The sequence below is a fragment of the Plecotus auritus genome, assembly GCF_963455305.1.
Source record: "Plecotus auritus genome assembly, chromosome: 5".
NCBI classification, from domain to species: domain Eukaryota; kingdom Metazoa; phylum Chordata; class Mammalia; order Chiroptera; family Vespertilionidae; genus Plecotus; species Plecotus auritus.
The window spans coordinates 32,905,374-32,926,176 of record NC_137776.1 but is presented as its reverse complement, the minus strand read 5'-3'; the positions used below and the strand labels follow the sequence as shown (position 1 = coordinate 32,926,176).

The following is a 20,803-nucleotide window of genomic DNA, read 5'->3' as shown; positions in this document are numbered from 1 at the left end:
AATAAGTGGAAGATCAAAGCAATGTCTCTGTCTCCCAAGAATGAAAATAATAAAACTTCCGTCTCTGGGAAGTCATCTCAGCTGCACCCCCACGCTGTGATCCCTTGAAGGGCATGAATCCCCAACTAGGGAACTCTTGAACTTTTACCAAATATTCCAGCACAAATTGGGTACTAACACAGCTCCCTGGGGAAAAGCACAGGAGCCAGCAGGGTGAGGAGAAGCTGTGGGGCTAGTGCAGTATACAGGCGTCCTCAAACTACGGCCCCCGAGCCACATGCGGCCCGCCAAGGACATTTATCCGGCCCGCCGGGTGCTGCTGCCTGTCCTGCTTAGCAGCCGACTCGTCCCGGGCCCGCAGTGCGCATAGGAATTTGTTCATAGTTTTTTTTTTTAAAACTATAATCCGGCCCTCCAATGGTCAGAGGGACAGTGAACTGGCCCCCTGTTTAAAAAGTTTGAGGACCCCTGGCTAGCACCTGGGAGGTACCCCAAACTGCTCCCGGAGGTCCCAGCAGCCCTCCCTTGGCAGATTTGCTGCGTGGGGAGTTGGCCCTTAGTCTGAGTAGATGCCCACCAGCCCAGGAGATTGAGGTATACACCCAGAAAACCTGGGATGTGTTTACTCCAGGCCTCCGCCCTGTGAGTGTTCCCCCCACCCCCATGGGCATGGCCCTGGGGAAGCCACCTCAGGACAGAGTAGGGAGGCAGCAGGGTGTCATCGGGTTCTGATGGGACATGCTGCTATGGTGGTCTTGAGCTCAGGCCCAGAGGCCAGGGCACACAGGGCCCTCTGGACAGTGCTGCAACCATGAATGGCCACGGGGCTTCTTCTTTAGGGGGCCTACCTTAAGCTCCACGTGGTCTTTGATGGCTGCTGATGCTGTGAGTGATGCAGCCAGCTGTAGGAATTCCTGATCAGTGGGAGCACTTCTGCTTCTGTGAGGTAGAGAAGAGGGCCTTCTCCATCATTTCCTGGGCTCTGAGGACTTCCAAAGGGTCTACAGTGAGTTTCAGGCCGCTCAGAGTTTGTGCAAAGTGGTCAAAGTGGTGTGTGAGTGTGAGTGTGTGAGCTCCAGTGATGGGGGCACGGTCGACAACACTAATCACATGCTGAGTGTTGTCTGTGACCCCATGTTTCCCAGCCACGCTGCCTGCCCCTCATTGTTCATCTGATATGATAGCAGCCCTAGTCTTATTTTATTTTATTTATTTACTAGAGGCCGGGTGTATGAAATCCGTGCACGCGGGGGGCCGGGGGAAGGACAGGGAGGGGGTTGTCCCTCAGCCCAGCCTGCACCCTCTCACAATCTGGGACTGCTGGCTCCTAACTGCTCTCCTGCCTGACTGCCTGATTGCCCCTAACCACTCTGCCTGCCTGCCTGATCTCTCCTAACCACCTCTGCCTTGGCCCCTGCCACAGCAGCTTCACCCAGAAGGACTCTGGAATGACGTCTGGAAGGTCGTTTGGCTGTCTGGTCTAATTAACATGATACACTTCTATTATTATAGATTTTTTCAGCCCTGGTCTTGAAGGGTACACTGGACTCATTCATCTGGGGTTTGGTAGTTAACTCTCTGGGAAACCCCAGAATCCTTTACTCCCAGGACTTGGAGACCATCTGCCCCTGCATGCCTGAAACCTCCCTGTGCCTAGAGCTATGTTTATATGTGCAGTTCCTGGGAAGGCAGGCTGACGAAGGCTTTGAGAGGGCCTAACTCCCAGTTTCCAAGGCCAGTCTCATGGGGCTGGGGGACAGGACAGAGAAAATCTGGGGGAAGAAGGTCTTGTTTCCAGTTGTCACTAAATGGAGATAATCCCACCCAACTTTCTTGAGTGCTGACCACATGCCAGCCCTGTGCTAATCTTCACACTCCATCTCATTGCATGCTCACAATAGTGGTAACAGTGGTTAGTACATTCTCCGGAACAGAGGGGTTGGGTCTCTTTCCATTCCCACAGCTCACCAGCACCCTTTCTGGGTCCTGGGGCTTTGTACTTAACCCCTCCCAGTGCTTCTCAAAGTGTGATTCTGGGGCCTGGGGCTCTCAGGAAAGCATCAGAGACCTCGCCCAGAGGAAGTGAATCAGACCCTGAGAGGAGGCCCAGGAGCTAGCGTTTTAGCCTGTGAGGCCCACATTTCTAGGCCCCCTTGCAAGTTCCTGATGTTGTGCTCTTTAGCTGAAATAACTTCCAGCTAAGGAGCTGGTCAGAGGAGGGAGCGAGCAGGGAAGGTGCTCCCTGCTGGGTTTACACGTGTGCGGTTTGTGGGAGCAGGAGGAGGCTGGGGTCCGGCATTCATGGCTCTTCCCTGCCAACAGTTCCCTCCTTCCTGTGGACATCCTGCAATCAGATGAGAGGGGCCTGGGGGACATCTGAGTGGAAGGTATTGAGGGTGATAGGATTTAGTGAGGGGCCCAGGAAGGCAAGTGGGAGCCAGGGAGGTCCAACATCAGGTTAGACTTGTGTTCTTTTTCAGAAGGAAGGACCTACAGAAGGTTTCGAGCAGAATGGCTGCTTTGGGGCTTCAGGAAAACTGGGCTGTGGGAGCACGACTGGAGGGAGAAGGGAGGTTCCTGCAGTAATCCTGGGAGGGCTGTGGACCTGGACTCCCGCTGGAGGACCTCAAGGGAGAAGGGTGGAGACTGCTGTCCTGGGGCCTGGGATGGAGGAAGAGAAAAGAGGCTGGTGTGAAGCCTGGGAGGCAGGCTGGGACCCTTGGAGTCTCATTGACTCCCGACGGGCCAGTGGGATGTCCTTGGAGGCTCCTCTGAAATGTGGGGTAGGAGGAGGTGGGGCTGGAAGGAGTTATGCTAAAAGTCAGCACGTTGCAGGGCCGCCACGGCGTGAGACCCAAATCACTCAGACTTCATCTCTCTGAAAAACGGGTTGTTGTGAGGGTTCGGGGAGATAAAGGTGCCCTGGAAGCGCCCCGTCAAACGCTTGGGAACACAATCGATATGGTTTAGGTGGGTGTGTGGGTGGCCCCAGATGAGTGTGTCTGGATTCAGCGGCGGGGTGGGCGGGGTGGGCGGGCTGCGGGGGGCGGCCCTGCCCTCTGGTGGCGGTCCTGGACGGGGCACCCCGGCCACTGACAGGCGGGTTGGCGGGGCGACGGGGCGGGCTGTTGGTGGGCCGGCCCCCACAATTGTCCAGTCTCCGAGTCCGCTCTCTCCTGGCGCCGCAGCTGCCCATCGGGTGTGCTCCCCGCCCCTGGAGCTCACGGCCGCAGACAGCATGGTAGGTGAGCGGGATGCCGGAGTGGGCAAGAGGGCTGTGGCTGGAGGGGGCGTGGGACTTGGGCAAGAAGAGGCGGGAGGAGCGCGGACTGGGTCTTCCCCGGTGGTAGAGGTCCGGGGGTCCTGTTGGGGCGCCCCATCTCCGGGGGACTCGCGGGTTATTTGTCTTATTGCAGGCCACGCGCGCCGCGGGGCGACCCTTCCCAGCGGTGTAGGGAGCCTCCCTTGAACCTGGGTCTGCGCTGCGCTGGTCCAGCTCATCCCCGCGCCTCCCGCCCAGCCGGGTAGGGGGAGGCAGAGGCTGCGCTTGAGTGGATGAAAATGCGCCACGATCCCAAGATTCGGGGATTATGTGTGGGAGGGGCAGGGAGGCTGGGGGATTTTATTTGGGGAGGAGGAAGATACTCTGATTAAGAATGCCTGGGGGACTCTATGACCTAGTTTACTACCTCACTGTAGTAAAAAAAAAACAAACACAAAAAAAAAGAAAGTAAAGAAGAGAAAAGAGAAGAAAAGAAAAGGAAAGGAAAGGAAAGGAAAGGAAAGGAAAGGGAAGAAAGGAAGAGAAAAGAAAAGAAGAATGTGGGTATGTGGGCTACCTGAGGCCCCAAGCCCCTGACTGAAGAGAGGAAATGGGGCTGGAGGAATAGGGAGAAGATCAGGGAACCAGCCTGAAAATCCAGTTGCTGGAGGGGAGGGTTGATGGTGGGGGTGGGCTTGGGGAACAGGCTCCGGAGGACAGTCTGGGGCTGCTACCTCCCTCCCCTGGACTGCCTTCCCTTTCCATGTGGGGAGTAGGGTCATGTTACTGTGCACTGAAACTGAGCACCCAGAATGTACCAGGTGCACTCCTGAGAACTTTGTGTAGTCTCTCATTTAATCTTGACAGAAACTATAAGGTAGGCTCTATTGACACCCCCATTTCACAGATGAGGACGCTGAGGCACAGTAAGGGGAGGTAACCGCTAGAGTGTGACAGAGCTGACATTTGATCTCAGGACAGTTTGTTTAACACCATGGCCTTGGTTCTTAATCACTGTATGTGGTGGACTGGCAGAGATGGGCAGCCCAAGAGAGGAGAGGGAACCCTAGAACTGCCAGTGTTAAGGGTGTCAAATATTTCAACTTCTGATAGTTTAGGTGATGGAAAACAGAAATAAGAATGAACTTTTGGCTATGGCCAGCATTGCTCAGTGGTTAGAATGTCGGCCTATGCACCGGAGGGTCTCAGATTCGATTTTCAGTCAAGAGCAGGTACCTAGGTTGCAGGCTTGATCCCTGCCAACCACTCCCAACCCGGTCGGGGTACGTGTGGAAGGCAACCAATAGATCTCTCTCTCTCTCTCCCTCTCCTCTCTCCCTTCCACTCTCTCTAAAAATCAATGGGAAAAATATCCTCACTCCTTCAGTGAGGATTAAAACAATAAAGAACTAACTTTTGGATCAGCGTTATCATCTTTTAGCCCTGGGTCCTCCCAGTGACTCAGCCCCCTCTGTAACTCAGTCCCCTCAGTGGGGTGCTGATAAACCTGGCCCTTCTGTGTGTCAGGCAGGCCTCTTTCATGGATTACACTCTCTCAATCCTCCTAATGAGGAAACAGCTGCAGAGAGGTTACCAGGCAAATGGTCATACAGCCTGGGACTGGGGAGGCTGGATTCGAACCCAAGCAGTTGCCTACTGAGTCCTTTTCTTCAAGACCACGTGATACTGCACATTGCCCATTTTACAGATGCCCAAACTGAGTACCTGTCTCAAAGGCTGTGGCTTGAAAGGGGAGAGATTCAAAGGAAAACTGCTGATGGCAAAGCCCATGTTCAAGAGGCTTCATCATTTAGTCAAGGTTTCAATAGATTGAGAAATTTCAAATTGAAGTCCACTTTTTATCTTTTGTAAAAATATGTTTATTGATTTTAGAGAGGGAGAGAGAGAGAGGAACATCAATGTGAGAGAAACATCAATCAGTTGCCTCCCGTACACATCACAACAGGAGTTGAATCCACAACCTGGGTATGTGCCCTGTGATTGGGAATCAAACTGGCAGGGCATGGGACAACCCTCAACCAACTGAGCCACACCAGCTAGGGCTTTATCATTTTGAAGATGTACTTTTATTTATTTAATTTTGGTTAATCCTCACCCAAGGGTATTTTTTCCATTGATTTTTTTTTTTTTTTTTAGAGCTAGTGGAAGAAAGGGGGAGAGACAGAGAGAGAAACATTGATGTGAGAAAGACACATCGATTGGTTGCCTCGGGGATCGAGTCTGCAACAGAGATACGTGCCCTTGACCGGAACTGAACCTGAGACCTTTCAGTCCATGGGTGACGCTTTAACTGCTGAGCCAAACTGGCTAGGGTAAGATGTACATTTTTACATCTCTGAAGTTGTAATGCATCTTACAATGGAAGACAGACTTCTTTCTCAGCAGTACATAAATAATGGCACCTTTGGTTTAATGAATTACAACAGAGCCAGGGTTCCCTACCTAAGTGACTTTTCTGAGTGTCTCTGTATTCTGTTCCACAGGTTCCTTTCTGCCTCAACTGTTCCATCTTCCCTGGAGACATGTCCCCCAGGGGTGCAAGGAGCCCGGTGCCCTGCAATGGCAGTAGGGCGTGGGGGCTCTTTGAACCTGAGGATTTGAACCTGACTGATCAGGAGCTGAGACTCAAGTATCTGGGGCTCCAGAAGACGGAGCTGTTCCTACCCATTTGTGTCACATACCTGTTGATCTTTGTGGTGGGCACCGTGGGCAACGGGCTAACCTGCATGGTCATCCTTTGCTACAAGGCCATGCGCACACCCACCAACTACTACCTCTTCAGCCTTGCCGTATCAGACCTGCTGGTGCTGCTCCTAGGCTTGCCCCTGGAGCTCTATGAGAAGTGGCGTAACTACCCCTTCCTGCTGGGTGCTGGTGGCTGCTACTTCCGCACGCTGCTCTTTGAGACAGTCTGCCTGGCCTCTGTGCTCAATGTCACCGCCTTGAGTGTGGAGCGCTACGTGGCTGTGGTGCACCCACTGCAGGCCAGGTCTGTGATGACCCAAGCCCATGTTCGCCGGGTGCTGGGGGCTATCTGGAGCCTTGCCATACTCTGCTCTCTGCCCAACACCAGCCTGCACGGCATCCAGCAGCTGGATGTGCCCTGCCGGGGTATAGTGCCCGGCTCGGCTGTGTGTGTGCTGGTCCGCTCAAGGGCCTTCTACAACCTGCTCATGCAGACCACAGCTCTGCTCTTCTTCTGCCTGCCCATGGCCACCATCAGCGTGCTCTACCTGCTCATTGGGCTGCAGCTGCGGAGTGAGAGGCTGCTGCTGCTCAGGCAGGGGCCCAAGAGCAGGGTCCAGCAACTACAGGATAGGGGTCGGACACAGGTGACCAAGATGCTGTGTAAGTGTTGCTGCTGGGAAAAGGGGCTGATCGAGACAGTGGGTATGAGTCTGGGGCTTCCAGGGCCTGGGGGAGGTGCTGCATCTGAGTTTATGAGTGTAAGGCTTGGAATCACATATCCCTCCGTGTGTGTGTATGCACAGGTGCACATACACAAGTGCATGCATGCATACTGTTTTAGAAACTAACACCAAAGGTAAATGCTAATGGCTTCTGGCAGGATCAGCTACATAATTTGCAGGGCGCAGTACAAAATGAAAATTCAGGTTTCTTGTTAAAAAATTAAGATTGTCAGGACAGCAACAGTAGAACATTAAACCATTTTAAACTCGGGCCCTGTGCAAATGCACAGGTGGCACACACATAAAGCCAGCCCTGGCTCATGGACCCAAATCACAGACAGGGCAGGCAACATGGCTGGGCTCCAGGATAACAGAGTTGTTCATGTCATCTGGACCCTCCAGGTCTCTCATCTTGCCTCCTAAACACACCTTGGCTCTGTCCTTTCCTACATCACTGGAAAGCATGGCCATAGGCTTTCCTGAGAAACCATTCTCTTTCCTTAGTGGCTATTGAAAAGTTCCAGGAAAGAATTCTGATTAGTGGGGTTAGGTCATGGCCCATCCCCAGGCCAGAATGACAGGCTGCAGAAGTGACTACACCCACAGAACCATATGGGGGGATCTGGGAGGATCTGCATATGCAAGATGATGAATTTCTTCCATCTATGTTTGCAGTTCCCTGGGGACCACAGGAGTGATCATTGTCTAAAAGAGGATTGTCAGGAGGGGTATTTGTGAGGGTCAGAGCATAGGGGAATCAGGGCAGAAGTGTGGACTGGGGCCAGCCAGGGCACGCAGCTGGGTTGAGATTCTAGATGTTACTGTGCTCTAGACCTGGCTCTTTTGCAAAAACAGTGGCCCTGGGGAAGCAAGACAAACTGATACTAAGACAGTCATTGATTTCCATCCCATCTCATCCCACCTTAGCAGGGCCTGAATCAGGCAGATGGGGTGAGCCAGGGCAGCACAGGCTGGTGAGGCCTTGGTCAAAGCCATGGGATTACAGCCAGCTAACTGAGGACTGCCCCATTCCCAGAGAGAAGCCCACCCCCCCTGCCCTGGGTGTGGTGTTCCAGAGTGTGATATCACTTGTCATCCCCTGGAGTTCCTTGCTTGCTTCCCAGCTCTGCACTGTGAAGCCTGTACTACAGACCAGCTGGCCCCTGCCCGCCCCCCGCTCCTGCCTCAGTCTCCTCCAGATCACAGGGTCCAGGTCTGAGTCTGCTCGGCTGGGATGGTTCTCACCCTGGGCAGGAGGGTGGGGAAGATGTTTCCTTAAAGCCACCTTGGTTGCTGGCCTGGGACTCTGGCTTTCTTCTCTCCCTCCATCCCTCCCTTCCCCCACCTTCACTTTCTGAAGGCCTACTGAGCAGCAGGCTGTGTGCTGGGGACATTGAAATCTGGGATTACAAGCAAAACCACACTGGGCTGACACTACAGGGGAAAGATAGTCAGCTAAACAAACACAAGAAATAAGAAACAAAAATCAAGGCAGTTCTAGCTGGTTTTGCTCAGTGAATAGAGCGTCGGCCGCCTCGGCTTGTGGACTGAAGGGTCTGGGGTTCAATTCTGGTCAAGGGCACATGCCCCGGTTGTGGGCTTGATCCCCAGTAGGGGGCATGCAGGAGGCAGCCAATCAATGATTATCTCTCATCATTGATGTTTCTCTCTCTCTCCCACTCCCTTCTTCTCTGAAATCAATAAAAATATATATTTAAAAAAAAATTCAAGGCAGACCCGGTGACAGAGACCCAAGAAGGTCATGGCTAGTTAAGACTAGGGCTGGAAGGAAGCTGGGGAGAAAGAGTGAGGGCTTGGCCAACCTGTCCTGTTTTTTGCTAGATGGTGGGGGATGGGATCTCAAGTAACGGGCAGTTAGTACAGGACAGGATATTCAGCTGGGCCTTGGAGAGCTGGCGGCGGGGGCTGGGAAGGCTCTGGGGCCAAGGCAGACAAGGGGAGGTGTTTGTGTTTATCTTGCCTTTCTCTGGCCCCTTAACCTCCATCTACTGCTGTCTGAGCATGGGCCCCATTCTTCTGCTTCTCTCTGCTTACTCATCTGTAAGCATTGTCCCTGAGTGGGCACCCAGGGTGGGCCTTAGCCACACACTCTGAATCACACTGGGGCTTCGTGTCCAGAGCTTATAGTCACCTAGTTCCAAGCTCCATCGTGAGATAGTCAGGCTGGGCCTGATTCAAGTGTCCACGCCTGGCCCAGGGGCAGGGCCCATACCCACTGCCCACTCAGTGACAGTAGTGAGAGCAGCCTCTCTGAAAGGGGTGTGGCCAGGGCAAGCAAACTTCCAGATGGACAGTGGGCATGGGTAGCCTGTGGAATAGGAGGGGAAGTGAGAATGAATAGACCAAACTGGAGCGGCACCCATTCTCCCTTCTCTGACCCCACAGTTGTGCTGGTCCTGGTGTTTGGCATCTGCTGGGCCCCGTTCCACATCGAACGTCTCATGTGGAGCTTCGTGTCCCACTGGACTGAGTGCCTGCGCCTGGCCTATAAGTACGTACACGTCATCTCTGGCGTCTTCTTCTATCTCAGCTCAGCTATCAACCCCGTGCTCTACAGCCTCATGTCCAGCCGCTTCCAGGACACCTTCTCGGAAGCCCTGTGCTTGGGAACATGGTGCCGTGGCCACAGACGACGTCACAGCTCCCACAGCCTCAGCAGGGTGACCACGGGCAGCACCCTGTGTGACATGGGCTCCCTGGGCAGCAGGGCCCACCCTCTGGCTGAGAACTATGGCCCTGAGGGACAGCGAGAGACTGACCCCTTCCTCCATAGAGGAGCCTCAAAGCAGCTTCACCTGGAGGCACCAGGGGGCCACCTGCAGTCATACCTGCCCTCCTCTTCGGTGATGTCTTCATGCCTGTCCCCTTTATGCCCTGTCCCCACTGCAGGTGCCTCAGTGACTCCTGCCCCCGCCATGTACTAGAAGGGATATAAGATTACCCTCTAGGCCCCTAGGCCTCCAGTTAAAGTCCTTCCCTACAGGAACATCATAACCGTGGACACTTGAGTCGGTTAACTGGCACAGCACACCTTCATTTGGGGACATCCACACTCCTGCCAGTTTCCAAAATGTTTTCCCAAGCCTCTACCTTTCCTCCCATTTTCTGTCCCTTTCTAGCTCATGGCCTGCACCTGGGACCCTCCTCCTACCTGACCCCTCCCTGGCCCAGTCAGCTTATTCTGCTCTGGATCTCCACTAGTGGCACTGTAGGGTGGCAGGGATCCAGGGGACCGGCATCCAATCTTGGCCCTGTTGCCACCTTGCTGTGTGGCATCAAGCATATCACCTCACCTTTCCAGGCCTTGGACCCCTGCCTGCAAAATGACAGGGGCCCCGAGGTTCTAAGTGTCACACTTTGACTCTTTAGCTGCATTTTCTGCGAGTGTGCATAAGTCACTGCTGTAATGAAACCCACTGACACCTCAGATTACCAAGGCAGAAATTACTGTCTATAGTACACCCTCACCACCCCACCCCCTCTCCCTCCCTGACCTCCCTACGCACCACCTCCCATGCCCCCCTTCTGGTTGCACAGCAATGTGAACATGCTCAAACAATATTCAACTGTATGCTTAAATGGTTAAGATGATAAATTTTGTTGTGTATTTACCACAGTTTTTAAAAATCTAAGATAAGCAGATACTTTCATTTATTTTTTTAAAGCCTTACACAACAGTCTGTAATACTTAGTAATCATTCGAATTCTTTCTCTCACTGTTTTTAAAACTCTTTTTTTTTTCAAGAAGCGAGAAAGATGAGAACAGATTTAAGGCATTTGATCCTAGAAACATTTACATTCTTCTGACAGTCTAAACCTCTTCAGCACAGGCCTCACCCTCTTTCAAGTTCCTGCACAGGGCAGAGCAGGACAATTGGGGCTGTTTAGGAACAAACGTCAAGGCCAATATCCTGCAGAGCAGCGGTTCTCAACCTGTGGGTCGCGACCCCTTTGCGGGTTGAACGACCCTTTCACAGGGGTTGCCTAAGACCATCGGAAAACACAGATATTTACATTATGATTCCTAACAGTAGCAAAATTACAGTTATGAAGTAGCAATGAAAATAATTTTATGGTTGGGGGTCACCATAACATGAGGAACTGTATTAAAGGGTCGCGGTATTAGGAAGGTTGAGAACCACTGCTGTAGAGGTACACTATGAAGTATTTACAGGCAAAATGATAGGATGCTTGGGATTCACATTCAAATACTCAAGCAAAAAAGGAGAAGGGGGAGGGGGAAAGGGAAGGGGTGAGGAGGTAAAAGTGGGGCAGGGAATAGTTGAGAAAAGAATGGCAAAAATATTGAAGTTTTGCCCAAGTTGGTTTGGCTCAGTGGATAAAGCGACAGCCTGTGGATTGAAGAGTCCAAGGTTTGATTTGGGTCTGGGTTGCACCCTCAGTCCCCAGTAGGGGGCCTGCAGGAGGCAGCCAATCAATGATTCTCATCACTGATGTTTCTCTCTCCCTTCCTCTCTGAAATCAATAGATATATTTTTAAAAATATTGAAGTTTTGAAGCTGGGTGATGGGTAAAAGAGGATTCACTTTTAATTTTCTCTATTTAATGTATATTTGAAAATATCCACAATAAAATGTTTTTAAGTTTGCAATAAAGATTCACATATTTCTCTCTCCATCAACGTGACTGCCTTTATTAACAGCTCTCAGCACCTGCAGACCGGGGGATTTTCTGGCCTGGGGCTAAGGTGGGCCTCCCGCTCTGGCGTTGTGAACTTAGGTCTCTTGGGCTCATCAGCAGGGAAACGTGGGCGAATTCCTTTCTCCATAGCAGCGGGGAGGCTGGGCGTGGAGTGAGGGACGGGGATGTCAAGGCACTCTGCCCCAGTCGACAGGATCCCGACACATGAGGGAACAGGAGAGGGAGGGCCAATATCCACGGCCCCCAAGATCGGCATACGCGGCGCCAAAAATGTCCGTCCCAAGGCGTAGGCTCCGCAAGCACAGGCCGCGGAGGGGCACTTCAGTAGCCGTGCGCCCACCACCCAATCTGCGCCGGCCTTGCACAAAGCGGATCCCTGCTCTCCACCCCTATTCCTCCGCACTCCGGCCCGACCCAGAAACGGAATCTCCACCCTCTCTTCCGGCGACCTTGGCCAGCCCACTCCAGGCCCCGCCCCACGACGTCCGCGATTGGCTCATGTAATGAGCGCAAACTCTGGTTGGTTGAAATGGAGTGACGAAGGCACAGACGTCACTTTCCAAAGATGATCTTTCGCCTCAGGCTCGAACTAGCTGGTAGCGAAAGGTATGCGCCAGAATCTTCCGTACCGACGGCCCCCTTGACGTTGTTCGGTTCCTCTAGGCTCGTCCCACTCACCCACTCACCCGCCACACACTCCTCCGTTGTAACCCACAAAGATAAGAGGCCTTCCTCGCGTAAGCACGAACGTCGAGGCCCGTTTTCTGAGGAACACGCACAGGGCTCCGCGAGGAGGAGGGTCTGCGCGCCATCCCTGGCGCATTCGAGGGCGTCATGCTGCGGAAAGTCTCGCGTGATTAGCGCGGAGGTCTTGTGTTTTTGGGGTACTTGGTAGCGAGGTGAAGAGCTTCGGCAGGTGTTGCGGGTGGTTGATGCAGCGGGGAAAGACTTCGGGACTTAGCGTGGGGAGGAGGCGCTGGGCCTTGGGGTGGAGAGATGAGGCCAAACTCGTGGGACAGGCGGGAGCGGGGCACGTGCCCTGGGTGGCCCGCCACGTGGGCCGGGCCACGCAGGTCGTTCCACGAGGTGGGGAGAAGCCGGATTTCTTCATTTTTGAAGTCTAGTTAGGTTAAGACATGATTGTTCTTTAAAATTGCCCTAACTTAAATTCAGAGGAGTGGTGGGGTAAGGTGCCAGAATTTACTGAAGGCTTTTTTAAGGTTTTCTTTTTTTATTGATTTCAGAGAGGAAGGGAGAGGGAGAGAAACATCAATGATGAGAGAATCATTGATCAGCTGCCTCCTGGGGATCGGAGCCTGTAACCCAGGCATGTGCCCTGACTGGGAATCCCATCTAGGACCAGAGGCTCTGTCCACTGAGCCAAACCACCTAGGGCTGGAAGTATAATTTTTATTTTTTATTATTTATTTATTTATTTTGAAGTGAACATATCAAGATTTTATTGTCATATAATAAAACAAAATAGGACGCTCTAGAACTGGATCACTTGACCCTTTCTCTTCTTATCTCCTCCCAGTTCAAAATGCTTTCATCTCTTAATAGCCAGCATTCTCTTAGATCTGCAGTTAGGCTCAACGCATTCAAGCCTCAGCACAATCTTCTTTGTAGTTTTAGCCCTGCGCATACAGAGAATCCTTGCCTTTCTTGTACTTACTGTGTTACGTTGTGGGGTTGATGCTTGCCACACTTCTTACAGAAAGTTCGGCGGGTTTTAGGAACGTTCACCATGTTTGCGAGCGCTATCAGCAGTGAAAGCTTGAAGTATAATTTTTAAAACGGGTGTGCTAAATGAAGGCAATAGGAGGAGGGAGATCATTTATTTGAAATTGTTTTTTATTTTATTTTTAATCCTCACACAAGGATATTTTTCCATTAATTTTTAAAGAGAGGGAAAGACAGAAATATCAATGTGAGAAACACAGCCATTGGTTGCCTCCTGCATGGGCCTCAAACCAGGGCCCAGGCCCTGCAACCGAGGTATGTGCCCTTGACCAGAATTGAACCTGGGACCCTTCAATCCCCAGGCCAATGTTCTAGCCACTGAGCCAAACAAGCAAGGGCTAAAATTATCTTTTTACCTAAGATTGGTTTATCTTATTTGTAATGTTTAACAGAATGAAAAGTGGATTCTTCGAAAGGGAGATGACTGCAGGCAAAATGTGAGTGGCCTGAAATGTGGGAGGTGTAATGTGCTAATAATTGTCTGTTCTAGGCTGGTAAAAATCAAGGTGATCCCAAGAAAATGGCTTCTTCGCCAAAGGAGGTAGAAGAAGATAGTGAAGATGAAGAAATGTTGGATGAAGAAGATGAAAGCAGTGAAGAAGAGGTAATTATGTACAATTTAATGCAGAGTCATATACAGTTGTGTTGTATGTCTGAAAATACTGGCAAAGGTAAGATTGTATTCCTTCATATATGTCCTGTTGTAATAGTTGAGTGTTTCACAAGCTCTTCATTGACCTGTCAAAATACCATAAGGGTAAGTATTTGGATGAGCTTGAGAGGAGCCTCCTCCTTACATGCCTTCTACAGGGCTTAGTGTGATGATATATTAAATCATTTTTCCAGTTTCAACATACTAGCCCCACATGCTAGAGGAGGAAACAGCCTGGACTGTTAGCTGTCTTATATGTGGCAGTGCTGAGCATTATATTCAGGTCTGAGGTTAGCCTTACCAGATTCCTTTCCTAGCTGCCAAGCAGGTCTCTGTTCTTTTTATATATATTGATATATATATTTATATATATATATTGATTTCAGAGAGGAAAGGAGAGGGGCAGAGATAGAAACATCAATGATGACAGAGAATCATTGATTGGCTGTCTCCTGCACTCCCCCTACTGGGGATCAAATCCACAACTGGAGCATGTGCCCTGATTGGGAATGGAATTGTGACCTCCTGGTTCGTAGGGCGACACTCAGCCACTGAGCTACACCGGCTGGGTAGGTCTCTGTTCTTTGTACAAGTTTTGTAACACTAGTCACTGTGTTATAATGTTGTAGAGTGAGGAACGCCACCTCCCTTTGTGCTGACAATGACACTTTGGTACTCCTGGCTACTGTTGCTTACTGTAAAGACAACTACAAGTTTTATTTTAACACATAACTTGATAAAACTGGTGAGCAACAAAACGTAGCTTTGAGTGTGACTTGAATGTAGATAATGTTTTTATCACGCTAACTGCCCACTCTAATTTGTATTAATTTTGCAAGGACTGTCCAGCCTATTTGATACTCATTTTATCTCTGGTCCTAAGACTGAGCTTTCAGTGCACTTTATACCACCTCCCCAAATGATTTAATAACACTTATCAGTTAGAGCTCTTAGTTACAGAAATTAATTCATAATCCTCAAAACAACATGTAATGTTGGTTATCATTTTCAGAAGAGAAAAAAAGGTGAGGCTTTAAAAAAAAATCTCTCCTATCCCTAACTGGTTTGGCTTAGTGGATAGAGCATCAGCTTGCAGACTTCAGTTCTGGTCAAGGGCACATGCCCGGGTTGTGGGTTCGATCCCCAGTAGGAGGCGTGCAAGAGTCTGCTAATCAATGATTCTCTCTCATTGATGTTTCTATCTCTCTCTCCCTCTCCCTTCCTCTCTGAAATCAATAAAAATATATTTTAAAAAACCCTCCTAGAGCCACATAGTAGCAGATGGGATCTAGACAGTCTGTTTTCAGAGAGCATTTAGGGTGTGCTGCTTCCAAGCTGAAGTGCTTAGAGTATGAGGTATAGAAACTAACAGGTGTGGGTCCAGAGGTATTTGAAGGGTTCATTATGATTAGACATTTTACCTGAAAATGAGGATTGTGACCGCACAGGTATAGAGAAGGACATGTAACATGATGCTATAGTTTAACATGCTAGCATTTATCTAATGCATGTGGTCTTGAACCAGAAGGCAGTGCCAGAATTTAGTGCTCATTTATGAGGGACCAGTACTCCCTTTTTGAGTTTGAAAATAGACTCATGTTTGTTTATCTGTTTTTAAATATATTTTTATTGATTTCAGCAAGGAAGGGAGAGGGAGAGAGACATAGAAACATCAATGATGAGAGAGAACCATTGATCGACTTCTTCCTGCATGCCTCCCACTAGGGATTGAGCCCACAGCCCGGGCATATGTCCTGACCTGGAATCAAACTGTGACCTCCTGGTTTGTAGGTCGTTGCTCAACAACTGAACCATGCTGGCTGAGTGACTCATGTTTGTTTTTATTTAATCTTGAGGTTATCATTCCTCAGAAAAAAGGAAAGAAGGCTACCACAACTCTAGGAAAGAAGGTGATGGTTTCTCCAACAGAAACACTTGCAATTGTCACCCCTGGCAAAGAGGCAGCAATTACACCAGCCAAAGCCATAGCAAACCCTGGTAAGAAGGGAGCAGCCACCCCAGACAAGGGAGCAAGGAATGAAAAGAATGCCAAGAAGGAAGATAGTGATGAGGAAGATGATGGCAACAATGAAGAGGAGGATGAGGATGAATTTGAGCCAGCAGTGATGAAAGCTACTGCTGCTGCCCCTTTCTTGGACGATGAGGATGATGACGAAGAAGATGGTAAGGCGTTCTATTGGTAGTCCTTGGGCTCTTGTTTGCAAGGTACATTAGGGGTGAGATTGTGGGATGGGTGGGCAACATGCAAACATACTCCTTCCATGACACCGTGGGGGTTAGATAAAAATCCTCCCTGGGATTCTCTGTGCTGGTTGTTCACTAGTGTGGTAGCCATGAATGATTGCCTGCCCCTGATAAAAATGTTTAACACAGCACATCCAAGAGTAGTTTTCATAATACAGGGTTTTGCTTCCAAGTAATCTGTTAATTCTTGCTATAACTACTAAGCATGTGTTGTATTATGTATGTTTTCCTTTAGATTTATCTGGAACTACTGTTGGTTTGGGGATAATTCTCTTGAGTTTTTACTAGGTAGCTTCTCTTTCAGACTCTGAAGAAGAACCTATGGAGATTGCACCAGCCAAAGGCAAGAAAGCTCCTGTAAAAGCTGTTCCTGTGAAGGCCAGGAGCACAGAAAATGAAGATGAAGAGATTGATGATGAAGAGGATAAAGATGAAGATGAGGTGGAGGTAGAGGTGGAGGTGGAGGAAGAGGAAGGTAATTGAATTATATTCTTAAGTGTATTGGTATGAGTTTTATTTAAAGGAGGTACTTGAATATGTGTCAGGAATTGATTGGGTGGATTTTCATTTAGATTCTGAAAAAGAAGCTGTGAATTCTCTGTGGTCCAGAGGGAGAAAAGCCTTTCCTGTGGGGGTCGAGGAGGATGAGCAGGACAACCACTGTGATGACAAAGGCTACGAGGAGGAGGAGGGTCAGAATGACCCAAACTGGCTATGTTAAATGGTGGCCAATATCAGCGATTTATAGTTGTAAGGGAAGTCCTTGGGCAGGGACTGTTGGATTTCTGTTATGAACTTGAAGAACTTTCTACTTAATTTATAAATGCTTTTAAAAGTATCTTGACCAGATCTAATCCATGTGTCTTGTAAAGAATAGGCATAACAGGTATGATATTTGTGGAGAGTGTAAGAGCTTCCAGTTTACTTACTAGTGGCACATACAGATCAGTAAAAATACAATATTTTGGCTTTTGCCCACAGATCGTATTAAAAAAACACCTGATAAACAGAAGAAGAAAATGGCCAAACAGAAGGCTTCCCCTGAAACCAAAAAACAGAAATTAGAAGGTAACTCCTTTGCTGTGTTGTTTTGTTTTGTTTTGTTAATTCTCACCCAAGGATATTTTTTCCATTGCTGTTTAGAGAGAATGGAAGGGAGGAAGAGAGGGAGGGAGGGGGAGAGAGAGACACACTGATTAATTGCCTCCCTCACAAGCCGAGACCAGGGTTGGGGATCGAATCTGCAACCCAGGTATGTGCCTTTGATTGGGAACCCAATCTGAGACCTTTAGGTGTGCAAGCCGATGCTCTAATCCAGGGGTGGGCAAACTTTTTGACTCGAGGGCCACAATGGGTTCTTAAACTGGACCGGAGGGCCGGAACAAAAGCATGGATGGAGTGTTTGTGTGAACTAATATAAATACAAAGTAAAGGAGCGGAGGGGAGAGCAAGAGAACCCTCCGCTCTTTCGGCTCCGCGGGCCGGATAGAACAGTCGAACGGGCCGGATCCGGCTCACGGGCCGTAGTTTGCCCACGGCTGCTAATCACTAAGAACACCCGCCAGGGCTCTTTCCTGTGTTTTAAAATATAAGGGACACATAGAGAATTTTATCTTGGTGAAAACCAAATCTTAAACAATGAGCAGGGATTTTAATTGCAGCCTGGTGTTACAATACGCCAGTCTTTAATGAATTTTCTTTTGGCATCATTCTTTCTGAACTGCTTATTTGACTTGTGTGTGTGTTGTTGTTGTTTTACCTTTTTGTATGGCAGCTGAACCACCTGTAACTTTCAAACTGTTTGTTGGAAACCTGAATTTCAACAAAACTGCTGCTGAACTAAAAACTGGTCTCAGGGAATTTTTTGCTAAAAATGAACTCACAGTTGTTGGTGTCAGAGTCAGCTCGTCCAGGTAAATACCGGTAAATTAAGAATGTTGTTAAGAGTTTATCAGCCTAGCACGTACTGTCCCTGGAGAATTTAGGAGTCCCAGTCGCTTTCTGTTTCACGGTGGGTTACTAGACTTCCATTTTGTCACATTTTTCTATTCCTTGCTCTTTGCCCTTTGGTGGGATTTTACCTCAGTCTCTTGAAGTTCAAAATGAGTATTTAAAACCCTTCAGTGGCTTGTTTATTAAACCTACAAGATTAAACTTCGCTATCTAATTTTCCCAACCAAAGCATTAAAATAATCCCAAGATCTTCCAAGTCTTTACAGAAACATGTTTTCATGATTTTCCAACTGTGAGCAATGTTATTTGCCTAGAATTATTTTAGCCAAGTCACAGATTTAATCACAAAACCCCCAGCTTTGGTGGTAAATATAGTTGCATCAGTTCTGCTTTTTTGCTGAGTTGAATTTCATCTTTTCTCACTTCTTTCTCATCAAAAGCATATGTCTTAGGTGTAAGCATGTTTTGTACAACTCAGAATTTCTCAGGTAGAAATGAAAGGTAATCATACTAGTAAACATTTGCTGGGTGCTCACTGTTCCAGGTGTTGCTCTTAGTTTCTTATTTACGTAACTCACTGACTCCATAGGACAGTCCTCTGTGGTGATTATTGTCATTATCCCCATTTCGTAGAAGAGGTGATTAAGGCACAGAGAAGTTATGCTGCATGCCCAGTATCACAGCGAGAAAGGGGCAGAGCCAGGATTTGAGCCCAGCACTCCGGCTCCAGAGCCTGTCCCCTGGCTCTTCTTCCAGTTTCTGTTAGCTATATTTTGGAATATTGTTGCATTTGCAGTAAATAAGGATTCCTTTTGTATTAAGAAAAAATTCTTACTGTAACAGCCCTTGAGTTTGTTAACAATTCCACATTAGGAATAATATTTTTGTTCCAGTAAACAAATGTAGATGGCTGCTTCTTAAAAATAAAAGTTCGAAAAACTTGTCATTTTAAGCTTCGTTTTCTATAGCTTTTGGTTAAATTTGGTCAGTTATTAAACAGAAAACCAGTCCTTGCTCTAGAACAGGGCTTCTCAACCTTGGCATGGTTGACCTTTGTGTGGTGGGCTGTCTAGTTCATTGTAGGCTGTTTAGCAGCTTCCCTGGATTTTACCCACAAGATAATAGAAGCACTCCCCCAGTTGTAGCAGCCAAAAATGTCCCCAGATATTGCCAAACTCTCTGGTGAGAACCACAATTCTCTGGGGACTCCCTGGCACTGATATTGCCAGTTCGGTGGAGCCTTGGTTTGAAATTATAAATTCGGCAACTGCTTTTTACTTGATACTAATTTCTACTTGATACTAATTCACCAGTGTGATGAGCCAACCAGAAGGCTTGTGCCTCTTGTTTTAACGTGTGTGTGTGTGTGTGTGTGTTTTCCTTTCTTCTTCCTCTCTGTAGGAGATTTGGTTATGTGAATTTTAAATCTGTTGACGATCAGGAAAAAGCCCTGGAACTCAGTGAGACAAAGGTCCTTGGGTATGAAATTAAATTGAAGAAACCAAAGGGAAAAGAAACAAAGAAAGGTATGCAAATAAGGTAATTTGTTTATAGATACCTATCTAAAAGACTGCATCAGGCAGGAATATCATCTTCTGTCTATTCCATGCTCCTCAGTTACCAACAGGTCACCTACTTCCACAGCACCAACTTGATCTGCCGTGCTCTCATTCCCTGTGCTCAAGCTGCCTGGCCCACCTTCTCTGTCACAGTGTTCTTTACCTTACTGTCTGTCATTTTCTACCTTATCTTCTCAGTCACATGTTCACTGTAGGACTCATGCCCTGGCTACCTGCAACCCATCCAGCTTAAAGGTCACTTCCTCAGATCCAGAAACCTTTCCCTTACTCCAGACGAGGCTATATCTTCTCCACTAAATGTTCTCATCTCCCCTTTTACTTTTCTTTCCTGGCACTTAGCACAATTTGTAATTATGGGATTGTTTATGTACTGGTTTTTCCCCAACAAGACCACAGTCCTGTATTTTCACAGCCAGCATGAAGCATAGGCCCTCGCCCAACCTATATGTTCAAATACTTGTTTAGTTCAAATATTTGAGGGAGTATGCATTGTTGTTTCCTCTCTTCAACTCCTGTGAAATATTTTTTCTCTCGGAGAGAACTTTTGATGCCTATGAGATCTAAACACAGACTAAAAATATTCTTTTCCATTTATGTAGATCGAAATGCCAAAACACTTTTGATCAAGAACTTGCCTAACAAGGTCACTGAGCATGAACTAAAGGAAGTGTTTGAGGATGCTTTTCAAATCAGATTTCTGAGCAATGATGGGACAAGTAAAAGGTATGTTTTGTACCTCATACTGAAAAGAATACATGTCTACTAGATCCAAATGTGACAATTTCATTCCATTCTCCCAAATCATTGATGTCTGATTTTAGAGAACGAAAGAGTAGTTAAATAGCCTTGTTATTAGAAGGCATACGATGCACAGCCAGACCCTGGTAGAAAACTATGGTGGTATCATAGAGAGGTATCATAGAGAAATGGAGACTTATTCGACCAAATACAAGATTGAAGATTAGAAGAATTCATTCATAGGTTATCTTCACTCTTCAGGGCTAGCTCCAGTAAAATAACACACTTTGTGACTTGCTGGGCAGGTACCAAAACAGAACATTAAATTAGTCTGTTAGAATTATATTGTGAGCCCTGGCCAGTTTGCCTCGGTGGTTAGAGTGTTGGCCTTCAGATGGATAGTTGCAGGTTTGATTCCCAGTCGAGGGCTTGTACCTGGGTTGCAGGTTTGATCCCAGGTCGGGGTGCATGCGGGAGGCAGCTAGTCGATTTGTCT

General features: G+C 48.4%; 2 protein-coding genes across 9 annotated transcripts in view; both read left to right on the top strand.

Annotated features, from left to right (window-relative positions):
* Window positions 1–3,228: 3,228 nt before the first annotated feature.
* Window positions 3,229–9,871, top strand: NMUR1 (neuromedin U receptor 1). The gene is made up of 3 exons (XM_080667847.1): window positions 3,229–3,241; window positions 5,767–6,631; window positions 9,100–9,871. The coding sequence occupies exons 1-3, from the start codon at window positions 3,239–3,241 to the stop codon at window positions 9,636–9,638; spliced, it is 1,407 nt and encodes a 468-aa protein (XP_080523973.1). The 5' UTR covers window positions 3,229–3,238; the 3' UTR covers window positions 9,639–9,871.
* Window positions 9,872–11,348: 1,477 nt separating this feature from the next.
* LOC308247783 (general transcription factor II-I repeat domain-containing protein 2-like) overlaps window positions 11,349–20,803 on the top strand; it is an 18,753-nt gene continuing 9,298 nt past the window's right edge. For 2 of the 8 annotated variants that reach the window (XM_080667358.1, XM_080667353.1), the window contains exons 1-8: window positions 11,349–12,244; window positions 13,610–13,723; window positions 15,628–15,955; window positions 16,341–16,511; window positions 17,018–17,104; window positions 17,811–17,949; window positions 19,391–19,515; window positions 20,169–20,292. In XM_080667358.1, coding sequence (XP_080523484.1) covers window positions 11,942–12,244; window positions 13,610–13,723; window positions 15,628–15,955; window positions 16,341–16,511; window positions 17,018–17,104; window positions 17,811–17,949; window positions 19,391–19,515; window positions 20,169–20,292 — 1,391 coding nt within the window. In that variant the 5' untranslated portion in view covers window positions 11,349–11,941. Of the gene's footprint in view, window positions 12,276–12,363; window positions 12,463–13,609; window positions 13,724–15,627; window positions 15,956–16,340; window positions 16,512–17,017; window positions 17,105–17,810; window positions 17,950–19,390; window positions 19,529–20,168; window positions 20,293–20,624; window positions 20,661–20,803 lie in introns of those variants that run through there. The other 6 variants (XM_080667359.1, XR_013960558.1, XM_080667355.1 and 3 more) reach the window with 6 other exon arrangements.